The sequence below is a fragment of the Pezoporus flaviventris genome, unplaced genomic scaffold (assembly GCF_033815535.1).
Source record: "Pezoporus flaviventris isolate CSIRO_AGI_PZ_B2104156 unplaced genomic scaffold, CSIRO_AGI_Pfla_v1 ptg000040l, whole genome shotgun sequence".
Taxonomy (NCBI): domain Eukaryota; kingdom Metazoa; phylum Chordata; class Aves; order Psittaciformes; family Psittacidae; genus Pezoporus; species Pezoporus flaviventris.
This window is the reverse complement of record NW_026892588.1, coordinates 5,192,282-5,220,278: the sequence shown is the minus strand read 5'-3', so window position 1 is coordinate 5,220,278 and position 27,997 is coordinate 5,192,282. Positions and strand designations below refer to the sequence as shown.

The 27,997-nt window shown below is 38.4% G+C and overlaps 1 protein-coding gene across 2 annotated transcripts; it reads left to right on the top strand.

The window, feature by feature from the left end:
* The first annotated feature begins 671 nt into the window (after window positions 1-671).
* ZNF326 (zinc finger protein 326) lies at window positions 672-27,997 on the top strand. Of its 2 annotated transcripts, XM_061465555.1 has the most exons (13): window positions 672-818; window positions 1,259-1,333; window positions 7,342-7,468; window positions 9,501-9,906; window positions 12,588-12,786; window positions 14,425-14,459; window positions 15,277-15,364; window positions 17,371-17,485; window positions 18,483-18,630; window positions 18,928-19,027; window positions 20,945-21,075; window positions 21,295-21,390; window positions 27,274-27,997. In XM_061465555.1, exons 1-13 carry the CDS (start codon window positions 803-805, stop codon window positions 27,433-27,435), a joined length of 1,698 nt encoding a protein of 565 aa, XP_061321539.1. In that variant the 5' UTR covers window positions 672-802; the 3' UTR covers window positions 27,436-27,997. The 2 variants fall into 2 exon arrangements, with proteins under 2 accessions (XP_061321539.1, XP_061321540.1); XM_061465556.1 differs by lacking the exon at window positions 1,259-1,333 and having other exon boundaries at window positions 686-818.

Below are 27,997 nucleotides of genomic sequence, written 5' to 3'. Positions count from 1 at the left end.
ATCTCTGGCTACCCAGAGGAGCAGTGTTACCTCACAATTTCGGATGCAAGTCTGTGTTTACCCTTAGCCTGTTTCAGTGTTTCAATGCAGCCTGTTAGAGGTGCTGAAACATTTTTGTCTTAGGAGTGACAGATAAACTGCTGTTACACAGGTTAGGTTCACTGAAGGGGGTCAGTACAAGGGTGGCGTTGCTTAAATAAGCGTTTTATTTCATAACCCGGCTTGCACAGGGCAGCAGCCCGCCTTGGGAGCTGTCAAGGGCTCCTCACACCCAGGGCTGTGGGGCTGCAGGGAACCCCCTCAGGCTCACTCCCGCCAGGCACTGCCTGACTCCTAGCTCTGCCCAAGGGCGGATTTTAGTCCTTGTGCACAGAGGGGAGTATTTTCTGCAGTGGTCACTTCACCAGGGCGCCGCGGGGTGTGAGTGTAACGATAAAGGTTTGGATGTTTCGCCACTAATAATCCCGGGTCACGCCTGACAGGCCCCGCTGCCAGAACGCAAAATGGCGGCTGCCAGGCCCCAAGATGGCCGCCGCGCAGCCCGCCCCTCATGACTGGGGCGACGCAGGCACCCCGCGCTTCACGCGACGTCGCCGCCGGTCATGGGTCTCGTCTTCTCATTGGTCGGCCTGTTCACGTGACGTGGACTCGAGGCCAATCGCCGCCCACTGTGGCTGCTGTGTCGCACGCCGGTCCCGCCTCTCCTTAGTGTGGGGGAAAGCGCCATTGAGAGAAGCCGGAGCTAGTGCTGCTGCTGCTGCCGCCGTCGCCGTCTGGGAGAGCCAGGCCCGCCGCCGCCGCCATGGACTACGGGGAAGGTGAGGGCGCACTCGTCAGAGGAAGGATAGTGCCCGGCCGCTGCCACTGCTGCCGCCGCGGGGCCCGGCCGTGTCTCAAAATGGCAGCGGCCGCTTTGTTCCGCGCAGGACCCCCCCCTTCATCCACCCTCCTCCCCGCCGCCCCTCCCGGGTCGGGAGAGCGGCGGCCGGCGGCAGGAGGGCTGCGCGGGACGAGGGTCTTCCCGGGGGGGCGGCGCGGGCGGAATGGGCTGCGCGGGAGGGGGTGGCCCTCGGCGGGGCGAGCGGCGGGGGAGGGCGGGAGGCGGGTGGGGGGAGGTAGGGGCGAGCTCCGTGAGGGGGTCGTGTCAGGAGACTGGAGATCCGACAGGAGAGAGAGCCGCCTCTTGGTGCGGCTCCCTGTCTCTCCCCTCCGGCTCTTGTTAAGAACTAAGTCATTCTCACTGACCCATCCTCTCCAGCTGAAGACAGAGATTGGAGATTCCCAGATACCCCCATGCATTGTGGTGTGAACATGCCCAGTGGGTCAGTCTCAGGTATGAGCTATAAATACGTCTAACCTGTAAAAAGAGTTGGGGCTAAACAGTCAGTGTTGACAAAAGCAAAACTAAAAATAAAAATTAATTAAAAAATAAATAAAATATAATCAAACGGGTTATTAAAGTAATGTGGTTTGACTGAACATGTTCTTTTCTGGAGGAGTTATGACTGGCTGGGAGCGAGACTTGATTTTCATCTTGGGCATGTCAACATGAACTCCTGTGTGTTCCAAATCAAACTAGTGAGATCAAGGAGTGGGGATGGGGAGGGGGAATACAGACTTTTCTCATGATTATGCTATTTGCAGAAATCAGTGTTTTTTGTGGGGAAAAAAAAAAACAAACCAAGTCTTATGGACTACTGTATTTGATTCTTACTGCTTCTGTTGTTCATACAGATGTGGAAAAGCAGAACTTGAAGCTGCTTGATATGTGGTTTGGTTTTTTTTTTGTCATTTTAGTTAAGTTTAACATAGCATATGAACATGAAATGTTCATATTTCATATATGAAGCATTTTCACATGAATATGAAATATATGGGTAGGAACTATTTCAATATTTCATATGAAATATGATACAGCAGATGCTAGCTCTTATTTCTGTACTAACAAAAATACCACATAGATCCAACAAAAACAAATGCATATGTATTTGTAAGATTTATTAAGGTTATGAGTTAGTAAGACTCAAGAAATGTTTTGACATCTCCTGCTAGGATGCAAGCAGATACTAAAAGGGTGTTAATATAAAAACTTGACCATAAGCTTCATTTACACATCTCAAATGTTTACTGTTGTATCTCTTGATACTCTTGCTGACTGTTACACAGAAATAACAAATTGGATTACAGATGCACCTTTGATTGCAGTATGATCATTTTGATGATACATTCCTTGAGTCTTAACTTGCTGCTTTTTTTTTTTTCAATCATGTTATTTTGCATTTACTTCATAGTAAAACAAAGAAACGAATGCTGTGGCCCTGCTTTTTTAATCTTCTGTATTGATTCCAGATTAAATATCCTCTAGTTTTTTAGTAGAAAAGATTTTCCTTAAGTTGCAGTTTATCTTATTGGAATATTCACTGTAGCTGTTAAACAGAACCTGCTTTTCTGAGATCTGATGGCAATAGTATTAAACTGAATCCAGGCTCATCCTATGGGAAGTAACCAATCAAATATATGTACAGTTAGATTGTTCTTTTTGCATACCTCTGTAATAATAGTTTTCATTGTGATAATTAAGCTTTCTATTATTCATAATTATTAAACCAATTTAATTATGATGTATGCCGCTTAATGTCTCACGTTAATGTTTATGCATTGTATGTACGTCAGTAAGGCATGCATAAAGCTTTGTCTTCCATTCTGTACAGTGGGCTAAAGGCTGTTTTGCAGGGGTCCAGTAGATGGCAATAGAGGATGGATGTTGAGAGTTTTCATCTTTGCCCGTTTTTGAGTTGTTGGCGCAGTTCTTCCTGTTGGAAACTTCTAGCCAGTGTGAAGCACTTTTTATTGGATGGCTGATGACTGCTGTAGTTCCACTATTCCTTGCTGGTGGATGACTTGGTTTGAGACAGAGATGACATGGCCTGTAGAATAAATTCTGTTAATATTAATAGCATGTTAATATTTTGATTACTGTAACTAGTGTCCTTTTAATTCGGAAGGGGGAAGGGCTTTTGCTGCTATTCCTAAAATTCATCTGCTTTGTTGGATTGTTTCCTTGTTCTGCATAGGATTCAATGATGTGTTAAAACTTTTCTAACTAATGATGAGGTTGTGATCTTAAAGTAGGCATGGTGTTCTGAAAAATGCAGTATGCCTGAAAAAAATGTTGCTTACTCTTACGCAATGGATCCTTAAGCTTGTTGTGGTCATTGTCGATTCTGGTTACAAAATATAGGAAATACAGCTTGTTTCAAGCTGGTACTTCTTTTTTTTTTTTTTAATTGTTTAAATATTATTTTTATTTTATTGAAGTTTCTTTTTTAATTTAATACTTAACTAAATTAAAGATGCAAGATGTTCTTCATTTCTTCTTAGCCTTTTCATATGCTCCACATGGAGAACACTGAAAATGATTTTGTTGCTTTGTGCTGTAAACATCATTTCAACATTTTCTGATCTGAATCTTTTAAATAGAGTTCTTTGTACCAAAGGATTCTGAGTCTTATCTACTACATGTTTAACTTCCTAGTAGTCTTCCTAAGGAAAAATTTAAAGGATCTCTTTACCAGATACGGCTTTTTTAATTTTTTTTTCCCTGAAGGCATATGTTCATATTAATGTTTTAATATGTAAATTGAACTTGTCTTTTAGTGTCCCGTTCTTTTAGTGTCCCGTTCTTTTTTATGTTAGAAGTAATACATTTTTTTCCCCTTTGACACAACTCTTATCCCCTCTCCCTTACCCCAATACTTTTTATGTATGATCTTGCAATGAAAAATGAAATCATTCTTTGCAGTTCTGTTTGTGTACTTTAACAGCTTATTCATCCGCACTCTATGCAAGAGCTACAGATATCAAAGCCTGGTCTATTCATTCAGCCAACTATTTTTTTCAGAAACTTTGTCAGTGCCTTCCTCAGTTCAGAAATAAATACCAGTTCAGGGGTAAATATGAACCACTTTATGTTCTTCTTTTTCCCTCTGTAGTATTCATAGAAAAGCAGATACAGTATTTCATCAAAGTTTTCTTTGATACATAGTTGCTATTTAAACTTCAGTATTACACTTTTGAATTTTCTGTTTAAGATGTAGTACAATTCCTGGTGCTTTTTCTCTAGTGCTTAAGCACATGTTCTCTTGGCATGTGAAACAATTTCACATTTACTGTGAGTAGTTTGCACAGACAGGCAGCTTCTCTGTATCTCCACTGGTGGTGACTGCCAGAGCTAACATACGAGTGTGGAGGGAGCAGGCTACATGCAGAGGAAATTGTTCAGTGCAGATAAAGCTTTTTTAATATCTATCTGTCTTGCTTTAGTTAGTAGAATAAAAATCAAAAGTGTAAAAGAGGCCAGTATGAATGTGGTTGGGGGGTTTGTCAACTAACAAGCCGTTTACCTTGAGATTGTAATAATTAAAGCCGTGTGAGTGATTGTTAATCAGCTACCACATTCAAAAATTGGAATACTTTTATTTTAGTTCACCTAGGTGAGTATTTACTGTCTGCTTGTATGTTTCCCCTCTTTTTAGGATAAAGCCTATCTGGAGAGCAGACTGTAGAGCAAAGAAAAGCTTAAGTCCCAAAGAAGTGCTGCACTTCTTTATTTGAATGTAGTGTCTTTGTCAAGCTCTGGGCATGAAGTATAAAATTTATAAATCTTCAGCAAAGTTAACAGCTGACTTAATGACTGAACCAGGAGGCCAGTGGCTGGACAGGTTAACTTCTCAGCAACCTAGAACAGTTAATGCGATAGTCAGAAGGAGTTCATAACATCACCTTTGTTAGGTCACATCAAAGATGTGTCTGTCCCACCTCACCAATATCCTGTATGTTGCTGTCTGTCTGTAGATGTGGAAGGAATAGTACAAGTACCCCTTTGGTGTATATATATGTGCCTTCACTAGTTTGCAGCTTGGAGGCTTTCTGAACCAGAGTTGTAGTCTGTGTTCAGCATTCTCTGAATTTGTTGTCAGTGGATTTATCCAATTTCTCTTGAATACATGTAAATTTCTAGTAACTTCTTGTCACAGAGCAGTGTTCTGTGAAAAAGGATCCAGTTAAGTTTTTAGCTCATTTTTAAGTTTCATTTGTTCCAGTTTCTTGTAATAGAAAATGATGCAAGTGATCAACCCTCTTCATTTCTCAGTATCTTTTGTATCCCTGTTAAACCTTTTCAAATGTGAGTGTATTATAATTTGGTTAAATGCAGCGCAGTGGGTCTGGAAAGGATGAGTAAGTTGCTCACTGTTAGGGAGGAAGTGGTGGTGTTCTAAAGGCAGTGGTTTAAGGATTTGGGGACTGGCATAACTTTACAGCGAGACTGTTGGTGTTAAATGACATGAACATGGATGAGTAAGGAGAATGTTGAGCAAAAGTGGATGTCGGAGGTTAGCCTGTGATTGTAAAACATATTTTAGTGTTTGCTGTCATGCTAAAACTTTTAGACTAACAATTAATTTCAAGGCTGTACTTCAAACCTGTCTTTGGAAGAGTTCTTTTGTGTGTGAATGTTTTTTTCCCACTGGTGAACTTCTGGCATATGAAGAGTACTGGTCGCTGTTCTATTACAGTATAGTTTACTACACTGTAGTAGAATTGGGTTGCAGTGGCAGGGATCTTGACAGTATGTTATGTTCTTCCTTGTTGAATGATTTGTTTCACCTCTTCAGCACTTAACCTAGTTACTTTTGTTCCATCTCAGGGTCTGTAGATAATAAGGAGCAGGTGAAACAAAGGGTAAACTGTTGGGTGCTTGCAGGTCAGATATTTCAGTTTTCAGAATGTCAGTGTCTTTTGATTATATATACTGTATCATTAAAACAAAACAAAAAACAACAAAACAAACCCAAACAATCAAACAAAGCCCTCTTTGGATCAGAGATTGACCATGAGATCATCCAACCTTAGTTTTTGTGAAACTGAATTTTATTGATTACCTTACTTTGCTGCAGTGTCTTTATTGTCTGTTCAGAATGTGCGAAGTTGTGATGTGATTTCCATATTCAAAGGTTTTAGAAATATTTTAGATGGTTTTAGAAAGTGTCTATAATCATTAGAAGGAAAAAAAAAAGTCAGCAGATCTTACTTTGCTGGAATTTTGTAGCATTTGGGCATGCTAAGGACATCTGTGTAAAAGTGATACAGTCAGCTCCAATACAGAATGTGCAGAATTCTTGTTGACAGATGTAAGAAAGTAAATTACAATGGCTGCCTGGTGCTAACAAGAAGCTGGTACAAACAGGAACTAGAATGTGTACTTATTTTCATCAGTTCAGTGTTTTTCATGGAATGATATGCAGGGAATGACTGTGTTTCTTTAAACAGGAACATTTTCTTCTGACTTCAGGTGAGCTTATTGGCCTGTTATCTTCTGGAAAAGTTAGTGTTTACAGTTGGAGATTCTGAAATATATAAATACTCTCTGGTTAGAGTGGACAAGTCTGTGTGCTTTTGTTTTTGTTCTTCCTCTGTTTACTGTGTTTTCCTTCTCTGTGAGGTTTGACTTGCCAGGCTTTCTTTGTGTTAGCCAAAAGTTGTTGTTGGTTGGTACTGGACAGCAGTTTTGGTCACTTGAATGCCAGTGAAGTGCAAATTGTGTTTGTTAAGTGAGACAGTGGATAATAATCATTAGGCGTATCTGTGGCACTGTTTCAGTGTTTTGAATTGTGGTTAGTTAACCAGAACTTCTACATAGGACTTCCAGTGTTGAGAAAGAAGTTGGTTCTTTTACCAGGCTTCATTACTAGATATAAAGATGTCATGCGTGACATCAGTTCAGCTCCGAAATACCAACATCTTAGCGCTGTTAGTGAGCTGCGACTCAGTACTGATTTGGGTGGATTTTTTTGTTTGTGCTAGGTGGAGAAAATTCTTTTCTTTGACTGTAGCCTATATACTGTCTGCACTGCAACATAACAGCTTGTAACCTTGACCGAGGGTCTCTGTCAGTGTGGGTGAAGGTTTCTCATGATGTTGGATAGTGAAAGCAGATGCCTGTGAGCTGTGTGTATTGTTAAAGTGTGGGAATGGTGTTAATTCTCCACTAACTTCTGACATAATCTACGTTGTGCTGCTTCATTTAATTCTCTTAAATTAACTTGTGTCTGAATTCCAGCTGATAGAACAATTACCCACTACTGGGAAAAAAGATACGAGCTTGACCTCAGTTAAGAGGTGCTCGGATTATGATGGACACACAGCTTCCCTAAGCACAGTGTCAAAATTGGTTTGCAACTTGCAGTTTTGTTTGTAAACATTGTGAAGAATTTAAACTAGTTTAATTAATAAGACTTCTTGCTTGCTTTCTTTATAAACATTTTTCTGCTCTCTTTTTAGACATGGACCGTGATTATGGGCATGGAGGCTATGGTGGCCCACGATCCATGGACTCTTACCTTAACCAATCCTATGGGATGGAGAGTCATGGAGGTGGAGGCGGAGGAGGTGGTGGTGGTGGTAACAGGTAAAATAATCCCTCGATTGTCCCAAGAATTGATCAAATCCAGTTTAAGTTGAAACTGTTGTCTTCTAACTTAAGTGTTCCTGAGGCATGTTGTTACGATTTTGTATAAACACTTTCGTTCTGAGTCTTCGTCTTCAGTAAATACTGGCAAACACTAAAGTGTAAGAGCTAGATTCTTGTCATAATCAGCATTTTGTGGAAAAGTTTGACAGTGAAACAATGCGTCTTTCAATGAAAATGGAAAAAGTGTTCTTTTTCAGTAATGGCTAGCAATTTGTAACTGATTGGCCTGGCGTACCATTTCTGACATAGCCAACTAGACCTGTCTGGTTTAGTGCCTTAGACTGAATCTATCAACATTCCGTTTTCAAGGAACATTTAGGGTATATGTTCTTCGGTTTGAATGTGCAGTGCTCAAATGATCGTGGTATTGAATCTGAAAGTCATGTCCAGATTATTTCATTGGAAGGTACTGATTATACTCAAAACAGTGTGCATGTTCTAGGCTGCTTTGTAAGATGGATTGGTCTCATAAATTCTGATGCAGTGGTTTTAAAGTTGCGTATTTAATTCTAGGATACTACTACTGTTGCTCTTTCAGGTAAAAACAGTAGGGAGCAGCTGATTTGATTTAGGTCTTAATATTGTATTTCAAGAAGCATGCTTTTCAGAGTAGTGATTCTATCTTGGAGGAAATAAAATGTGAAGAAAACTTAGACAATCTGAGGGTTTTCTTGTGTGCGCCCTTGAACTCTTGTTTGGCTGTAGCCAGACTACTGTATGATTCTTGTCTGTAGTCACTGTGGTGCCACTGGGCAAGGACAGTACTAAGCAGGGAGGTTGGAGAAGTGTTGTGTTTTGCTGCACGGTTCTGTTAAACTTTCTAGTTAAGTATAATTTGTTTAATGATGAACAAGATCGACTTAAAAGTCTGAGCAGAGATTCAGGAATGAGCTGTACCTACCATATAGTAATCTGCATATGATTGAGGCTGAATGACTATTTGAACACAAAAATGTTTCTTGTCATGTAACTTTAATATTGTGCATGGGCCGTATTTGTAGATAGTGTAATTTTGGGTCTTCTGAGACTAACATGTTCTAAAGTGAAGACATTCAGCTTACTGTAGATACTGTTATTAATTTCAGTCTCTTCTAGTTTATATTTTATCAGTCAAGGGGTTGTCTTTCCCAGCTCCTACTGAATCACCCTATTTTAACTCTGCAGGGACACTAATGTGTTTCCCTTCCGTGTGGTTACAAATACTGATGATTTCTAGCCTGACAATCCTCCCCTTCTTCACCAGGCAAAGCAAACTCTGGGTCAGTAGCTAAAGATTTCAGCTCCTTGTTACTCTATTCCAAAATTCCAAGGACTGTTTTCACATCCACTGTGCATGCATTGGGTAGACTTTCAAAATCCTGAGTTGATAATGGGCTGTAAGTGAAAGAAGGACAGTCATGAACTCTTTTGATTGGGAGACAGAATTTTACAGGGAAGATTTCCGAAAAGTACAGATACGAATGGGAGAGCATGTGCCTTTTTCCTTTAAAAGTAGAACTGTGGGTGTTTAAGACTCATGTCTGTACCACTAAAAAAATGTTCTTTTCTTCCTCAGTTCAGAGCTAAGCTGCCTTTTAACTGCTGTTTAACTGTTAGAATACAAGGGCATGATTTTGAAGAAAGGAGAGCTTGACTAGCCTATGAATGTCTGCAGGTGATTATTTTTGTGAGACTAGGGCTGGGCTCTAATGTTTTAGTATATGAATGTTGCTGAAAATTCTAAGTCAACAAAGTTCAGGCATACTGAACTTTAGAATTGTTCCTAGCAAAAATGGCTCAGATAGCTTTCTATCTGGTCATAGTGTGATTTGCCCAGCCCTAATCAAGATTTAAATAATAACACAATTGTACGGACCAGTATAGTAATAAATTGATTTTAGTTGATAAATGTCAACTGATAACTTGTCTTTTGAAATGTATAACATTAGTAAGCTTACTTTTTTTTCTCCTCACTGTGCAACTTTTCCAGGTTTGGACCTTATGAGTCTTACGACTCCGGGTCTTCTCTGGGTGGGCGAGATCTGTACAGATCTGGCTATGGTTATAATGAACCCGAACAAAGCCGCTTCGGAGGTAGTTATGGTGGTCGATTTGACAACTCCTACCGGAATAGCCTTGACTCTTTCGGAGGTAGAAACCAGGGCGGGTCTAGCTGGGAAGCACCTTACTCCCGTTCAAAATTGAGGCCTGGGTTTATGGAGGACAGAGGAAGAGAGAGTTACTCTTCCTACAGCAGTTTTTCTTCACCCCATATGAAGCCTGCACCTGTAGGCTCTCGGGGGAGAGGAACGCCTGCTTATCCTGAAAGTGGATTTGGAAGCAGAAACTATGATGCTTTTGGAGGACCATCAACAGGCAGAGGCCGAGGCCGAGGAGTAAGTACAGAATCTTTTCAGATTCTTTTCACTAGACACTCTTTTAAACCCTTTCAAGACCACTGCTTTAAAATGAATGCACTGTTCGGTACAGTGTGGTTTTTTTTTTTTTGTCTAAGCAAACTGTCATGGTTGACAATGTTTACCCCCTTGAAGCTGTCTTCAAGTAGAACCCAGTCCCTCTTTCTGTTGAAAGTAATGAGTAATAGAAGACTAGTTGATAAGGTTTGTTAAATCTCTCCTTTTGTTTGAAAGGTGAAGATAATAGGTTTGGTCTAAAAGGGATTAAAAGGACTTGCATTTTTCCTTGTAAACACTAGCATCTTTGCTGCTAGTGGGGAAATTCTTGGATATTGTAAAAGTTTTAATTCAAAGTCTGTTGAAGTTTTGAGTAGGTTAAAGGTGCAATGTATAAGCAAAAAATAAAACAGAAGTTGTGAATGCTAGAGTAGCTTTTGTTTCCTGTAAAGGAAAATCTTAGTTAATTCTGTACTATGTTGAACATGTGCTTTATCAAACATCAAGTCTTCTTTTTAACTTAATTCTTACACTGACTTGTGTATTGGAAGGGTGATGGGGAGGAAATGGCAAAGGTGGGTGGTTGCAGTTACAGTGGTTCTTTCTCAAAATTAAAGCATGGTTAAAGGAATGCCATCAACTTGAAATCAGGTCCTTTCACAGAATTAAGATTAATTTCCAAATAATGTGCCTAGTCCTGTTAATTGTATTCCTTTTGTTTTGAAGACTTATGTTCTAACTCCTTTTCAGTGGATTCCTTTCCAATGTAAGATGTAAAAACTGTATGACCAAGAAACAGGAAGACTAACTGTACACAAAATAGTGGGTCACAGTTTGGAGAAGTAATGTTTGATGTTAAATGGGCTGGAGAGGGGGAAGTATACAACAGAAGGAAATAAAAGAAATCTGGACAGAAGAATAAACTAAGTTGATGGTGTCCCTTTATCTTGGTTTTATAATCCCAATTATGATTGTTTCAAGCACAAAATGTTCAGTGAACACTTTTCTGCCTGTGCCTCTAGGTGTAACTTATCTTTTAAATTCTTAAGTGTGCCATATTTCTTTGGAAAGCAATTCTTTAATGTTCAGCCATGCAACTTGTTTGTAGCTTGAAGTATAGAGGAAGGTTATTTTCACTGGGTCCTTTAAGTGCCTAATTGTATGGTGGTTTTGTTCCAGAAAGTCTCCTTCACAGCATTCTTGAGTATTCTAGTTGCCATATGAAAGTTTTAGCTCAGATTTGCACATGGCTGCTAGCTAGCATATAGCATTGTGTGAGAAATAGGTTCTAATCTTTATATTTCCCTTCTGGTAAAGCTGAAAGCATTAGGTTCTTAAGCTTGGATGCCATCCTTTCAGAACTCATATAGATCTGAAAGTTTTGTGCAGTTACAACCAAGTAGCCTTATTTCTTTTTTGTTCTGCTTTTGAAATATATCTCTTCAGTCTTTTATGTAATAGAATGTAAAGGCTAAACTACTTGCCAGATGTAAAATGCATTGCACCTTTAATAGATAGACTGTTAAAAAACAGGTATTGAAATTATCCAAGTGCATACTTCATGTCAAATTTATGCATACAGTGTAAATGTACATGTTAGGTAGTTCTGTAACTATCTCAACTAAATAAATTAACATGGCGATCTTGTGCATGGACTCATTAAGAAAAGTTTCTGGTTTGGTACATTCTGTCATTTAAAATTTGCTTAAAAAAGCAAATCATGCTTTTCACAAACTATGTTGAAGTTATTTTTATGTTCTTTTAACTTTGATAGCGTAATACTAATTCTCTTTTCATGTCAGTAGAAATATTTCTGCTTATCCAAGTCACCCATCCAGTCAGTGGGTGCTCGTCTGCCCTTTATTAATTCAATAATTGTGTTAAAATTAAGTAGTACATTAGAGCTTTTGTAAACACTGCAGTCAGCTATATTCTCCCTCTTCAGATTACACAGTTATTGCATGATGTCAGAGAGGTAACTTTTGTAAGCAGGCATCCACAGCACTTTTAGAAATGTGCACAGGAATTGTGTTAGGGATAATAGAAAGGTTTCGTCTTTCAACTGACTTTTCATTTCCACTGCTGCCGTGTTTTTGTATCGCTCCCTCCAGGCCAAGTTTTTACGTTATTAATTTACTGAATTCAGTGGAAAGATAGAATGAGCTTCTGTGAATTAATCACTGTTCCACACTGGCCAATCTTCTTTACTTAATTTTTAAATCACTGCCAATCATTTGGCATAAAGAAGCTTTTTTTTAAAAAAAAACTTTATTTAAACAACTTTATTTTTAACGGCTGCTCTCTGAAGTAGGTTGGTTAGCTCTGTTTTTCTTTTTGCAAAGGGGGAAGTTGTTTATCATCTAGGGAATCTGAAGAGAGGAGCCAAGGTATTAGGCTGAGGTACCTACCCTGTTAGACATGTTCATTATCTGGACAATGGTTCTGAATAAGCAGAAACACAGTTTATACATCTGTGTTCATTCTACTGGACAGACATCCACGAAGCCATTGCAGAGCACAACATTGAGCTGGGAGCTTATATTTCCCCTGCATTTTGCTCTAGAATGCAGATTTTACTTCATGGTTTTATTGTACCGAGTAAATGTTATATTTCTATTGATTTAATATACTAATACCTTTCTCTTGATTTAACAAATTTTCAGCATATGGGAGACTTTGGAGGAATGCACAGACCTGGAATTGTTGTTGACTATCACAACAAACCCAGTCCTGCAGCAGTTGCTGCAAGAGGAGTAAAGAGAAAAATGGTACCACAGTCATATAACAAACCTGCTGGGACATTTGTCAAGAAGCCCAAAATGACAAAACCTATTTTGAAGCTGAGCCAGAAAAAATCACCAAGTAAGTAACAAATGCCAAAATTCTTATATGTGCTGGTTGGTAATTCTGTGAGTTTACTCTTCTACTGCAAAGATAATTTGCTGAATGAATATAATATTTTGATGTGTTTATATATGTACTGCTGAAGACTATCTAATTCAGATTTAGTGATGCTTCCTGGAGGCATATATTCACTACGGAAAATCATTTCAGATCTCAGGTTGCCTTAAGTGATGATGCCTGACAAATATTACCATGTGCCTTTGCATGAGGCTGGGTCCTGCTGCCCAAATACTTCAATGTAAAATGTAGTGCATCAACTGCGATGCAGCTAAAATAAAAGTATAAGCTGTGGTTGTAGAGGAGAGGGGAAGGGAGACAAACTGAGAACACAGTGAAAACTGCTACAGAATGATTTCTGAATGGTAAAGGGAGACTGCTCCTTCTTGCAAATGAAATGCTGTAATGACGAGAAGAACTGGATATATGATGGGTATACTGGAAATACAAATTGCAAAGTATTAGTAGTGCTTGGTTTGTTTAGCTTCCCTAAAGATGTTCTACAGATCTAATAATTTTCATGTAGCAGGCAAAGAGGAAGAAAAATATCACTGAAATTGGAATAAATTACTTGATTTGAGGGAATTTCAGTTTGAGTCTTAAATATTATGAATGGCATGTACAGCAGTCAGACTTTATTTTGGGGAGGGGCTTATGATACCCTCAGTAATTTGGATCTGAAGTGTTTTATATAATTTGGTTTCAAATCACACATGAAACATATTCAAAATTACTTTAGCTTGGAGCTTGCAAGGTAAAGGTACAGACTGGGCAGAAACTTCCATGTGAAAATTGTAGTTACACACTGTATTACAAAACTGTTCTCTTTAATTTTAAGACTACTGTAAAAGTTTCTGGCACTGGGTGTGTAGAACACACCTCTGTTCTTTATATAGAGAATAATATTGCTGGACTTGCCAGCTTTGTTGTGATGAAATGGATCTGTAAAATACACATCCAGGTATATCAAAGATGGGCATCTCAGAAGTCTCCCTTGTAGCTCTTCTTTCAGTACTTTTGTACTTTCTCCTTTTCTGAACTACCTTCAGACAGGGCAGTTCTAGTTTATTATGCTTCCCCTCACTGATTTCCACAATCTGGGGACCAATGTATTATTTAATATTGATGTTACCTTTAAGAAGTGGAGTAGATGGTGCCTGCTAGAATGCACTTTTAATCAACCTGTCCTGTGGAGACTGGGAGGAAGAAACTGTTGGGTGGCTTTACACAGTTTTCTGAAACTTGAATTGAAAGATGCTCTAAGCAGTGTTGTGTATGTGAAAATTAAGTGGGTGACAACTACCATAAAATTGGATACAATCTCTATGCAATATATATGTGAAAATACATCTCAAAATTATATTGTCCTCTCTGTCACGGCTTTCCTGTTTTGTCATGTTAAGATATAGATGGTTGCTTCTAGAAGACTGATCGGTTTATATGCCTAAGGATAACAGAGTATATGTTTAGTATTATTACTAAAATGTGATAAATTGTAGATGTAGACCTATTCTTTTTCCTAAGTATCTTATTGCCTTAAAATGAACTGACAGTGACAGCGCTATCACATTATTTATTTCTTCCTTGCTTTGCTTATAGGCAGGAAGTCATCTTTCCAGGATTCTACGATAGAGGTAAAGGTTCACAGAATTGGAAAATGTTTGTGATTGTTTCAGCAGTTTGCACAATATACCTAAAGATGAATAATCATTAAACTACAGTTATAAAAATTGGGCACTTAACTGTACAAGTGTGTTTTAAATCTTTTCGTCACTACTTTTAAACGTGTCTTATTTTGGTGGCAGTCTGAAATCCTTACTGATTTCTAGTGAAAGATACAGCTTGTGCACATAGCCTGGATAAGGAATTTTCATGTCTGTTTGTAGGCCCTACCTGTTCTTGTAATGCACAAAGAGCTGTCACATGAATACTTACAGTAAGACATAAGACATATCAAGGAGAGGGGGTGAATGAAAAAGGAACCAATGTTAACAGATGTTCTTTGATAAGGTACAAAGATTAGTTCCCACATACAGAAAGATCAATTACAGTGATATGTAGGAATGTGATCAGTAAGCTAAGTGTGTGTATATATATCCTAGTTCCATGCTGAAAGACTGGGATGATATTTTCCTTTTTGAGTGGAGGTATTAATGTATTCTCAGCGAAGTATGTGAATGTCTGAATTGGAAGTCAGAGTATTTATGTGGAACACAGAATTTTGCTTGTGAAACTAGTCCTCAAAGACTTTTAAGATGTTAAGGAGAAATGCATAGTTTGAAGTGTTTATACATGGAGTAACTAGATAACCAATTCTGTTTCTCCTGTTATTTGATAATACAAGTTAAGTAGAAGATTACTGGTAACATTTATCACTGTCTTTTTCTGGATTTAGAATGGCATTGGTTTGTTGTTTTTTTTTTCTTAAGTTTATGGATTTGACTTTATTAGGAAATTGAAGTGGACACAAGTGGTGCAGTTGTTATATATGAAGACTTTACAAGAGATGCTTATGATCTTGGATATCAGACTTTTGGAGGTAAGTCAGTTTGCTTTGTCCAGTAAGGTATGATAGGTATAGTATTTTTGTGACTGGTTAGATTTGGTAAGCCTGTATGTATGACCTCTAATTGTTACTAAATAGCATTGCTTTCTTTCTTTTAAGAGTTTATATATGCAGGCCATGGAGAAGATGACTGTTTATACCATCCATCCATTTTTCTCTGTTTTCTGATCATCTCTGTATATTATAGTTTGATTTGTTTTTCTTAATGTAATGGTCTTCTGTACTTACTGCCATTCCATTGCTTAAATGTTGTTAATCCCACCAATTCTTCACCCATATCCTTTTATCCCACTAGCTGATTAACCTCACCCTTAAATTGTAGGCTAGTCATTTTTGTAAGTGGATTTAGTCAACTTTGAGAGCTGGTCTCAGGAACACCTGGTCTATTTCATGTGCTGTCTTAATGAAACAGGTTAATTATTAGTCTGCATAAAATCAGTTGAAGTATCTATTTAGTTACATGAAGTCAGTTGAAGTGTGTTAACTGTAGCAATCTCAAACAAATGTACAAGAAATCTAGTGTTAATGCTGAAACTATCTTTAGTCCCCTTTCCCTTTGTGAGCTGCCCTATTGCACGTGTAGTCTAATCTGATGCTGAGGACTGCTGGAATTTTGCAGCCAGCTGATCAGAGTCTCCTTGAAATACTGAAGTGGGAGCCCCACTGTGGAGTCCTAGTTTATCTGTAGATTCAGGTCATCCATTTCTCAGCTTGTAACAGGATGGGCTCTTGGAACTGTGAGCTTTAGGGGCAAGGCATAGGCCATTTCGCTCCACAGAATGTCATACAGATGATTTTTACAGCAGTAAAGTGAGATCCTTTGCATATTTCCATGGATGGTGGTAACACACTAAGTGAAATTTAAAGCCTGAAATCAGTAATGGGAATTGGCTCTATCTTTAGGATAGGAGTTTTTCTCCTCTCCAGATTAGAATAGTTTTTGAAACTCTGCTGCAAAATGAAAAACCTTGGGATAATCAGGAATGGGGCGAAAGCTGTCAGTCAGTGGAAATGTTCTCAGTACTTGGTGACACTTCTAAAGCCACAGAGTTTTTTGTGAGTCTTTTTTTGCATTTTGCTGCTGTATGTTCCTTTCTGTCACAATTTGGATGGAGGCTGACCTCTCTCCTAAGGTAGAACTGCACCCTTTTTTTCCTGCTCTAAAACTAGCTGAGTAATGTTCTGATTGTTTCCCTTTATCTGTAGGCTTTTAAAGCAGACATAGGAAAGGTATAAGTACACTTAGGCAAAAGTCAATGTCCTTATAAGTCTTTAATGTTGCAAAAGTAGTCATTTATTTGTTTGTACCCCCTCTGGCTCTCACTCGTTTATTTCTTCAACTTAAAATCTCTGGAACATTTTTCTGTGAAGTCTAGTGGGGAAACATAATAAAGTTGCTGAAGTTCAGGTTGGGTACCATACCTTAATGAAACACTGCCTCATCTTCTTTATGAGAAACTTTGCCTTTTTTTTTTTGAAACTGCCTTTTCAGCAGAAGAGAATGGCTTTAGATACTTTCTTTTTATGTCAGGGGATTGTAGCAATGGTACCCTAAAACCATGGAGAGTTTTAAGTGATGTATTTCTCACCGTGCATCCCCAAGTACCCTTTTCTGGTCACCTCCTTGAAGAGGCCTCTTAATAACTAGGCACAAGAGGGTAGGGTTTGCTTTAACTCTGAATTCCCTTCATTTCATGAGTGCAATCTATAGTGTAACCCCTTAACTACTAAGTTAAGTTTAAATTTGTTGTCTTTAGAGGAGGAAACCAAGCTGAAACTTCTATGGCATTTAAATGTGCCATTGAACCACTTCAGTATAGGGTCTTTCTCTGCATTCTAATGTGTTTCTGGAGGAGACAGGGAAGATGGAGACTTTTACTTGTTGGGTTTTTTTTTTGGTGTGCGGCTATTTTTTGTGTGGTTGTTTTGGTTTGGTTTTTTTAACATAAAACTTTTGAATCCTTCTTCTGTATGTTAAGATGGCAAAGGAGAAGCTAAAAGTGAGGAAGAAGAAAAGCGCCGAATTGAGGCCAGAAGAGAGAAGCAAAGGCGTAGAAGGGAAAAGAACAGTGAAAAATATGGTGATGGATACAGGTTGGTGTTACCTTCTGTCTTGTGGGCATTGTTTTTCTTCTCCTTTATCCTTCTGTTAGAATATGTCTTATTTCCTCAAAGCCACTTTGGACTGATTTTATCAAAATAAAACGTAATGAAGAAATGAGCAAAAAACCAGCCCCCAAGAGTCCCCACCCCAAAACAAAGTCCAGAAACTAGTCTAAACAAAGAAAAATATCTTGAACCAAAACCCAGCACCCAAATCCTGCGACTTAGAAGACTGGATGTTTCACTGGACCTCTGCTCTATCAGAAAATACAAAATATGCATCAGTGCACAGTTGAGAAGCAGATTAGAATGTTACTGCTTTTGAAGTATGTATTTCAGTTAAATATAAATTCATGCTGATTTAATAAGCTGTTAAAAATTGTCTTTATGCTGGTTTCCTATGTATGGTGAGCTGTTGTATAACAAAAATAAGTAGATTGTTCTGTAACTTTTCTTAGTCTTTCCACAGCCAAGCAGGCTAATGACCAGCACTGTACAAAAGTCTTCTGTATCAGTGCAGTATATGATCATAGTGTTAGTGCCATTGTACTAAGGTGGCCATATTTCCTTAAAAAATTATATAGTTTTTAATTTTAAAATGAGCTTTAAGTGAATTATTTTGATTATTTGTAGTTAGCAAATCATGAACTGGGCTTGACTCTGAGAAGTCCTACAAAAGGTGACACAAACTAGAGAGCTGTGATAGATAAACTCACAGAATAATGTGGCTTTTAAATGGTTAGCTTCTGATTTCAGCAGTTTTCATCTTCTGCATAGATAATTCATATTGAGACTAGCCTCATTTATGTTTGGCTCTTGTAGCAGTTACCCTTCATGTGAAATACTGCAGTTTTGCTTTTTCACTTAGGCTTCTTTAATGAACATTTTCCCTTTTCTGATTAGGTTTGTCAAGTCTTCATAGTTTTGCTGAAAGAGGGAGGAATGTTTCTGTAATAGTAATACTGTTTGCTGTTTTTTCTCTTGCTAGAATGGCATTTACTTGCTCATTTTGCAAGTTTCGAACATTTGAAGAGAAAGAAATTGAGGCACATCTGGAGAGTGCAGCCCACCAGGAAACATTGGATCATATCCAGAAGCAAACCAAATTTGACAAAGTAGTCATGGAATTTCTTCATGTAAGACAACTGCTTTTTGATCAGTATAATGCTTTTACATTAGAATGTCCTTAAAATTTACCAGTGCTTACTTTATCATTGCAGATGACTTTTGGCACAACACATGTTATTAAAAACTGAAGTAAATTCAGAGTCTGTAAAATAGTGTTACTTTGACAAAGTAGTTCCTTAAGAAGTTAAAGCAATTAATTGCTATTTATTACAGGGCTATTCTGTTTTAAGTATAGATTCTTACTGGAATATAAACCATCATACATCAAACATGCTGGAGGTTTTTTTTTATCCAACTCTCTGTAGGAATGTATGGTGAATAAATTCAAGAAGACAGCTCTGCGTAAGCAGCAGACAAGTAACCAAACAGAAAATGCTCAAGCTGCTGAAAAAGATATAATGGAAGGTGAGTAATGGTTTTTATGTGAAAATGCATACTGTGGATCTCTGCGTGTCCTTTTCTCCTTTCATTCTTCTTTGATAAAATCAAAATGATGAGTTTCCACACCTTTTCTGTTACCTGGTGGGGATTCCTTGCTTTGTTTCTGATACCATGTGGAATGTCAGCACAATGGGAGATGGCAAACCTTATTTATGTTTGCTGTCCAGGTAGTGATGTCAGAAAGTAAGATGACATTGTTCTAAGTACTTGGCAAACAGAATTATGTGGACTTTGCCATCATCTTACTCAGTATAATGCATGAGGAGTGGCAACAAGTGAATGAAGATAGATTGTGAGAAAGTGTGTAATAAGGCAGTAAGGTGATAAGAGTCAAATATGATGGCAGGGATCTGGATAGTGTAAGTACAATAGTGGTTTTGAGGGACACTGACAAAAAAGGAGCTTGATTAATTTCTTGGCTACCTGAGATGCATCTTGGCCTAATTTTTTTCTTTTTTCCCCTTGCTTGCCCTACAGGCAGTTTTCTAGAGCATTTTGTATGTCCCTGCCTTTCTGTACCGTATCATTCCACCTTATCCTTTGCTTGGGGGATTTCAAAGGATGTGCTAGAGCCATAGGGGACAATGTTTGAGTACTTTACTTCAGGCAATAACTGTGTTTGGATATTACCTTAATTGGAATTTAAATTCTAAAAGCTACTTAAAAACTGATATAGTCTGGATCTTAACAAACTTTCAAATCCTTTTTGAGTAGAATCATAGAATAGTTAGGGTTGGGAAGGACTTTAAGATCGTCTAGTTCCAATGCCCCTGCCATGGGCGGGGACACCTCGCACTAAACCGTGTCACCGAAGTCTGTGCAGTCTGGTTTTGAACACCACCAGGGATGGAGTATTCACAGCTTCCCTGGGCAACCCATTCCAGTGCCTCATCACCCTAACAGTAAAGAACTTCCTCCTTATATCCAATCTAAACTTCCCCTGTTTAAGTTTTAACCCATTACCCCTTGTCCTGTCACTACAGTCCCTAATGAAGAGTCCCTCCCCAGCATCCCTATAGGCCCCCTTCAGATACTGGAAAGCTGCTATGAGGTCTCCACGCAGCCTTCTCTTCTCCAGGCTGAACAGCCCCAACTTTCTCAGCCTGTCTTCATATGGGAGGTGCTCCGGTCCCCTGATCACCCTCATGGCCTCCTCTGGGCTTATTCCAACAGTTCCGTGTCCTTTTTATGTTGAGGACACCAGAACTGTACACAGTACTCCAAGAAACCTCTCACGAGAGCAGAGGGGGAGGAACACCTCCTTTGACCTCCTGGTCACGCTCCTTTTGATGCAGTACTTTCCTTAAGAACTGGGGGGCCTGTTTGCTTTCATGATCAGAATGTTTTGTTGGCATGGCAGTACTTAAAATTGCAAGAGGAGTTGGATTCATGCACCTCCTGGTGGTGAGGGGAGGCAAGGAAATAAATCAGTTCTTACAGGGGAAAGTAAATCCAACTGCTTTGGTGAAGCTCTGATTGTTTCTTGCGTCAAAATGTGTATTATTAAGGATAATAGTTATTGTTGATTTTTTTAATAGATGGCATTTTTATAGTTTAAATAGTTCAATTTGATTGTTGTATGATTTTAATTTCCCTCTTTAGATAGGTAGGAATTCATATAATTACAGATAGCAAACATAATGCCCGAGTGTCATATATAGCCTGTGGACAGGAGCTGGAGTATCCAAGTGCAAAACTTCCTCCTTTAGCATTGCTTTCAGAGAGCCTAGTTTTGATGCCTGAATTTAGATGAACATTCTTGTGTGGTTCAGTTTGACATGATTAACAACCGAGAGCTCTGGTTTTATAGTACAAAACCTCTTCTGCTTACCTAGAATAACAACACATTTTGTGTTAATTTATTGAATCTTTTTTTGGCAGGGGTTACTGCCGATGACCATATGATGAAAGTTGAGACTGTTCACTGCAGTGCTTGCAGTGTGTATGTTCCTGCATTACACAGTTCTGTTCAGCAGCACTTAAAATCTCCTGATCACACAAAAGGAAAACAAGTAAGATATGTCACTTTTTAAAGGCAAGCATAATCTAATAGTAGGTGAGAAGTGTTAATGGGACTCAGTGCAAGTAACTTGTAATTTCTTGTTGGCATTGTTCTCTAGAAGGCTAGAATGTCCTTGTTACACTTTGTAAACATAATGGCCATGAATTCAAATTTGTGTGACACTTGTAATGGGGTATGATAATTATTCACTGTAAAAATTGTTTCCTAGGCCTACAGAGAACAAATAAAAAGAGAGAGTGTTCTTACTGCCACTAGCATCTTGAATAATCCTATAGTCAAGGCACGATATGAGCTGTATGTGAAGGTAAGACCCCAACAGGAAAAAGCATAATCAGTAATGTTTGCTGTATCATTATTTCCTCTGTCCTGGTAAAGAGTTTAACCTCAGTGCTCTGTCTTCTGGTTTTGCCTACTAGGTAGCTCACAGATCAAATATACTTGTAACTTAATTTGCCAGTCTCAGATTGTTGTCCCGGGTAATTTCAGATTGTTTGCGGCCAAAATTGGATTTGACAGCTTTTGGTTTAATATTTGTATTTATATCTAGTCATTTTTTAATTAGATGCTCTTATTAAGAAAATCAAGCTTAAAGAAAGCATCAGTAGTATCTATAACTGTGTACATAATACTAACTGTGGAGCACAGACCACTTTACAGGCGAGTCAGCCTTGATACATAGAAGCAAAGGCTCTAGCATGTGGTTTTGTACTAAAGATCAGTTCACACACTACTTGGCTACTTTGTATTCTGTAGAATTTCTAGGATTTGTGGGATCATACAAAAGATGAAAGCTTACAGGACTTTGTCATGATCAGAGAATTTAAAAGGCATGCAGCTTATGTTGCAGGTATATGGCCTGAGAAACAAATGTGAATCAATTTTATCAAAACGTGGGTTTCTTTCTGTTGGGCCAACAAAGGTGACTTTTTCCATAGTACCATTGTTAGCTATTTCTAGTAGTTACTATTAATGGATTTATAATTTTGTCTGTGCCCAAACAATAGACTCTTTCAGGCAAAGCAATAACTGTGTTGTAGAAATACGACAAGGTGTGAGCCAGTGCAGAAATCAGTTGTGGCTTAAAGTACCAAATTAGTCATGTCCTGCAAAGTTATATATGGTCTGAAACTGATTCGCACAGCCAACAACTATTCTGTAGCTGTTCAGAAAAGGTAGCAAGTCACAGCTCAGCCTGGAATGTGTATGTTATTTGCAGTCATCCCTTCTGGTCTTCCTTACGGCCTGGTATGCATGTGCGTTATCCCGTACAGCCCCCTAGTGGGGGACTGATAAATGGGGAATGGAAATGGCCATTCATCAGTTGGAAAACTGAGAATGCCTTCGCAAGGAGACCACTGCCAGAACTGGTATTCCCTGGAGAAATTGATTCCTGACTTTGAATACACTTTCAGCAGCACCTGCTCAGCGAGATATCTGGCTTCTGGTTATGCAAATCCCTGTCATCCTCATCCAGATATGTAATTAAACGCAGACTGAAGGAGTCCAGTTTTATTATACAGCATATGATGAAAAGGAGCATGTGGTGCATGCATTTGGTGCCTGCAGTCTTCGAGGAGAGTAGGAAATCCTTGTTACAGCTGAAAATAGCTTGCTTTGAGGTGAAGGGCAGACTGGCTTGGGGAAACAAGGCTCCCTACCTCCCAACCAAACCCAAACAAAACAGCCACCCCCAAAACAAACCCAGGCTCACTCAAACCCAACATTTGTTTGGAAAGTGTTGTCTATCCTGCATATGTAGCATGGAAGGAGGAAATTCAGAGCAGGGAAGACCTATGAGGCTGTTGCGTAGAGTTGTACCAGATTGCAGGAGCAGGTCATCAACATCAGAAATGCCTTTGAGAAAAGGAGAACAAAATTGCAGGTCAGTAACTCCTGACTTTTTTTTTTTTATGCATCCATATTAACATAGCTTCACATGAGCCAATAAGATGAAAGATTTTTCTGCTGAAAATTTTTGTGTCCATATTGGGAAGTGTGTTATTTGAACATGTGGCCTAGAAGAGGTGCGTATCCCAGATGAAGTTGAATTAGGGAAAGCTCTGTTTCTATTGAGGCAGAAGCCCCGTCTTTTAGAAACACACTCTGCTGAGAGTTGGTATTCCTTCATCTCTACCACAGTCAGTATTTTGAACCCACTTTCCCCCATTGTAGTTTTGTGTGAAAAATTTTGCTTAAGTCATTTCAATTGCCCCACAAATCTGCCAAGTAACTGCTTGGAGAATGACTATTGAATGTAATTTAGGCTGGCTGACTGTCAATTTTGAGGATATGTGCTGTGTGTAGTGTTGCATAAGACTTCTCAAGGTTGAAGGGTCTGGCTTATGTTTGACTGAAAAGGAGAGAGTAGATTGTGACTTCTGAAGTAAGCCAGCTGATAAGCAGTAACAACTGCTGTTTTCCTTGGGACACCCTGGCCACTTCATTTGAATAAAACGCCATTCTACCCGTCGTGTTTTCCTCTACCCAATGGAAAGCCTTTTTAGCTCTTGGGTTTAATCATTCCTGTTCCACAGGTTGTTTGCTCCACATGGTGGTGGTTGTATGTGCAAAAGGAAAGCAAGTAGATAGATGCAGCCGTTTTTAACGAACTTACAGCTTGGAATGTAGTGTTCTAGAAACACTTGACTAATGTTTTTTTCTTTAACTACATGCTTCTAATTTGCACTGTGAGAAGGAAAGCAGAGATATGAAATATTTTCATATTTAAGCACTTAATTATGAAGCTTTTAAATACAGTAAAGGTGCCTGTCATGTTCACTGAAAATGGAAGGATTTGTGTGGAATTAGCCTAAGATAATCACTTGGGTTTTGTTTGTTTCAAGTCAGTTACAGTTTATGTCTAACCTCCATGGAAGACATCATTAGTAAATTTGATGATGTGGCTTTAGTGGAGCTCCTCGTCTTTTATTAAAATTATGATATTCGTTATGCTTACGGTCAGTGACTAGAGTTAGGAACAGAAAGGAAAAAAAACAAAGTTTCCTGAAAACTACTGTGCCAGAGCTGAGGATTCCAGTTGTCAAGCCTTGCACATGATCTTTATGGTTCTTATGGTGACCGTCTTTTACACTTAGTCCATTATTTATTTTTTTTTTTCCCAGTTCCTGTATTTGAAAATCCAATTCAGTGCTTCAGTTAACAGCATATTGTTTGCATCCTGTCCTTTGCATGAAAGGAACCTTTACTCTTAATCTCTTCTTTGGTATCTTCTTCATCGGGTATTTTAATCGAAGAACTTTGAAAGCTTTCTCTTACCTTGGCCATTCTATTAAAGAGCCCTCTGTTTCCCCAGTGTTGGTCTTGTACAGTACCCTTTTATGCTTCCAGTGTACTCTTTGTATGGTTAGGTGTTTTTAAAGTTCTTCACTTCTTATTCTTTTCCATCCATATTGTAAAGAGTGGAGGAAATTTACTACAACCCACCTGCTAGCCAGTCGGAAACAATCATCTTAGAAGATTTATGAGCCTGTAGCAACTCCATTTATAGTAAGGAGGAAAAAAAAATCATCTGTTTCTCAGTTAAAATGTTATTGCTTGATGAAGTTGTGATTGTCTCTAATTTTGGACCATTTAGAACTTCCTAGATAGGTTGATGTTCATGATTAAAAGCTGCTTGGATGTTGCTCAAGAGAAGCGTCATGGAGTTTGACATTTTCTAACACATGTTCAGCTAGTCCTGGGATATAGTATATTACTGAAGCCATTCAGAAGTTTGCTGGTTAGGTAGGTGGACTTTGGAGACTTTTTGGGTCAAGTTTGTAAGACCTTTTATAAACATGTATAGAGTGGTTTCTGAGAACATACAAATTCCAAAGCTTTGGTTGTAAATACCAGTTCACAGTCTTAAGGTTTCTCTGCAGTTTAAATATTCTAGAGACAACTCAAAGAATGCATCTCTGGGGAGTAAACCACTTATCTGTAGGCTTCATAAAGTCTTTCTGCAGCAGTTCAGTGGTCTGCCTGTGTCCTTGGCTTCTTGTTTCGTTTTGTTTTTTTAAAGCCATCTGGGAAGATGGGACCAGTGTGGCTGTCAGAATCAACTAGCATCAAAATTGACTCTGCATCCTGCACTGCATGCCTCTGATGCTACATCACTGGAAAAGAACACAGTCGTTAGGATCTTCCCCTTGAGGACAGTAACTTTTTCCTTAGTTTGAGTACTTGAAACATGCATTTTTCTCAGGAAAAAAATAGCTGGGGAAAGCAACCTTATTTTTTTTGTTATTTTTGTGTAGAGATGTGTTTAGGCAGAAGTAGTGTGCTGAATCCAGTTCCGCTAGGTTAGTCATACTGTCTTCGCAGGAGTGAAATGTAGCAGTTTCCTGTAGTTTGTCCCTAAGAATCAGGGACAGTCAGAAGTCATCTGTAGGAGTGTGGAAGTAGTCCTTTTAAAATTGCATTCTTTAGCTAGAGTTCATCATTGTGCCTAATTTAGACGTGAGAGGATTTGAATATTTCCTTTTGTATCAGACCTGTAAAAGGGCTTCTGATCTCTTTGTGAATCATTTATAGAGAAAGGCCACATTTTTGTTTTCTTTTGCTCTTAATATGCAAGTCTTCCCTCTGTAAGGTCTACTGGTGAACATGTCTTTGAAGCTGACCAGGTGAAGTAGTCTTAACTCGGTAGTTAGCTTATTTCTGTCTGGCTGAAATCCTTAGTTCAGTACCCAAATGGGATTTACAATGTTTTGCTAAACCTCATAGAAATGGCACCACAAGCTTTGCACTCAGGGGTCTTTCACACTTCTGTCCAAAAAGGAAAGTACATTTTTTGGGGAGTTGCACTAATCGTTACTGAATTAAGGTTTGGATGCTGTCTTTTTGTATTTCACAATGCTTTCTATTGATGTTGTAATTGAAGTGGTTTGGGCAGTCATATTTTTCATGTGTTTTTTTCATGAAATGGTTTGCAGAGCTAGCAAATATTTTTGATATTTCAGTGTTGGAGTCTGTAGCTATTCAGTGAAATAGTCCTTGGTGTTCTATAGACACATGGTGCTAAACAGTCATAGTGGATCATCTAAAAGCACCATGAGTTTTAAATGAGATGGGGCTTTTCTTGTTTTCATGGGGCTCATACAAGTTATGATACCAGCTTTCTGTGTACTTGACCTTTACCTATGACAGTCTACTTCTAATCCCTGAGGAACTACATCTAAAAAAAGCCAAGTTTAGTATCTTAAAGAAGTTTAAATACTACCTTATTCATGAGGTTTACATGTGGTAGTATGTCTTTGATTAGGCTATTAATTAATTGGACTCAACAACTGTAAAATGTAACTGAAGCAAAATATTTAAAGCAAACAAAGGACAAAGGGCCTAGTGCTCAATTTTTTCCTTTTGGATCCTCCTTTAAATGATATTCTTGTATTCCCAAGTCTCATGTAGCTCATGTGATCTGTTCAGATCAGACTTGCTCTGTAAGCCATTTAAACGTGAAAGGAGCTTTAGCGAAGGAGTTCTTCTATATTTCATGTAGTAATTCTTTATTGATAAATCATAGTTCTTAAATATCTGAAACAAGGGAAAGCTGAGGTATGTCTTGAATTATTGTAGGAAATAGAGAAAATATGAAAATAGAGTATTTAAAATACTTTCTGAGAAATCTGCTTGATAATTTGTCTAGATCAGCAATGGAATGAATCTCAGGCTAGTCAGTGTAGTTAATTCTGGATTTCTATTTGCTGAAGTTTGCATTTTTTTGATAGAATTATTCGGAGTGAATAAAGATTATTGGAAAGGAAAGCAGAACGAAACTCTTCAGATTTGATTTGAATTGGGGAGAAAAAGGAAGCAGTTACAGTTCTTCATAAAAACATGTTGAAACTTGACCATGTAATTTATTTGACTGAATGTTCAAGTTAGACTGGAGTTTGTATGTAGCATATTTTGGCTTTTTTTCAATGACATTTCTGCTTTCATTACAACAGTTTATTGGGATCCCAATGAAGTGTTGCTGATTTTAAATCAAATCTGTTTTTATTTTCTTGGATGGGAAAACACTTCAAAACCAACCAACCAAAACACCCCAGAACAAACTCTTAAAAAGCTTTATAAAATATCACAGCATTTCTTAGTGGCTGACCTTTTCATTCATTGAAACAATGAGTAGTATTTTGTGTTTCAAATAAATATGACAGTATTTGTTTTCCGTCTTCTGCTTCAGGGTGAAAATCCTTTTGAAGTGAATGATCAGGCTCCAGAGCAGCAGACAGAAGAAGAGGAGAAAGCCGATGAACCAGCTGAGGCTGAAGAAGAAGAGGAGGAAGAGGAAGAAGAAAATGAAGAACAAACTGACTTCACTTTAGACCACACTGAAGATAACTAAGTGCAAGAAAATGAAACTATATTAGGGGGGCAAAACAGCTTTTTATTTCTGCTCTAAGAGGGCTCAGACTTTTTAATAGTCTCCAATGAAGTTGTTGAAGATTCCCCACCATATGCATGCATTCCATTCCATGGAGAACTTGTTTATGTAATTCCTCTGTATTTCTGATTTTGTTTCAAACAAAATCAAGATTATTTTAATTGAGCTTTTTGTAGAAAACTGACTGTTAAAGCTGATTAAAGCCCTGTGTTGTATATTTTTTTAAGCATTCTATTTTTTTTGGTGTGTGTATTGAAAGTTGGATATAATAATAATTTTTGGTCTAATCAGTTGACAAGAAAGGCAGGTCTGTGGGGTAAATATATTACATGCCCTATGGCATAAGCTCATTATTTACCTCTTAGTACAGAATGAATAACTTCAGAAATTGTGCTGTTGAGTGTGGCTGTTTTGGGGACTGCATTGCACTCTGTATAATAGAGTATGTGTTATCCTATGCCTTGTAGCTTTTTTTGTGATATGATGTACCAATTTGTAGCAATAAAACACTTAAGAAATGTTA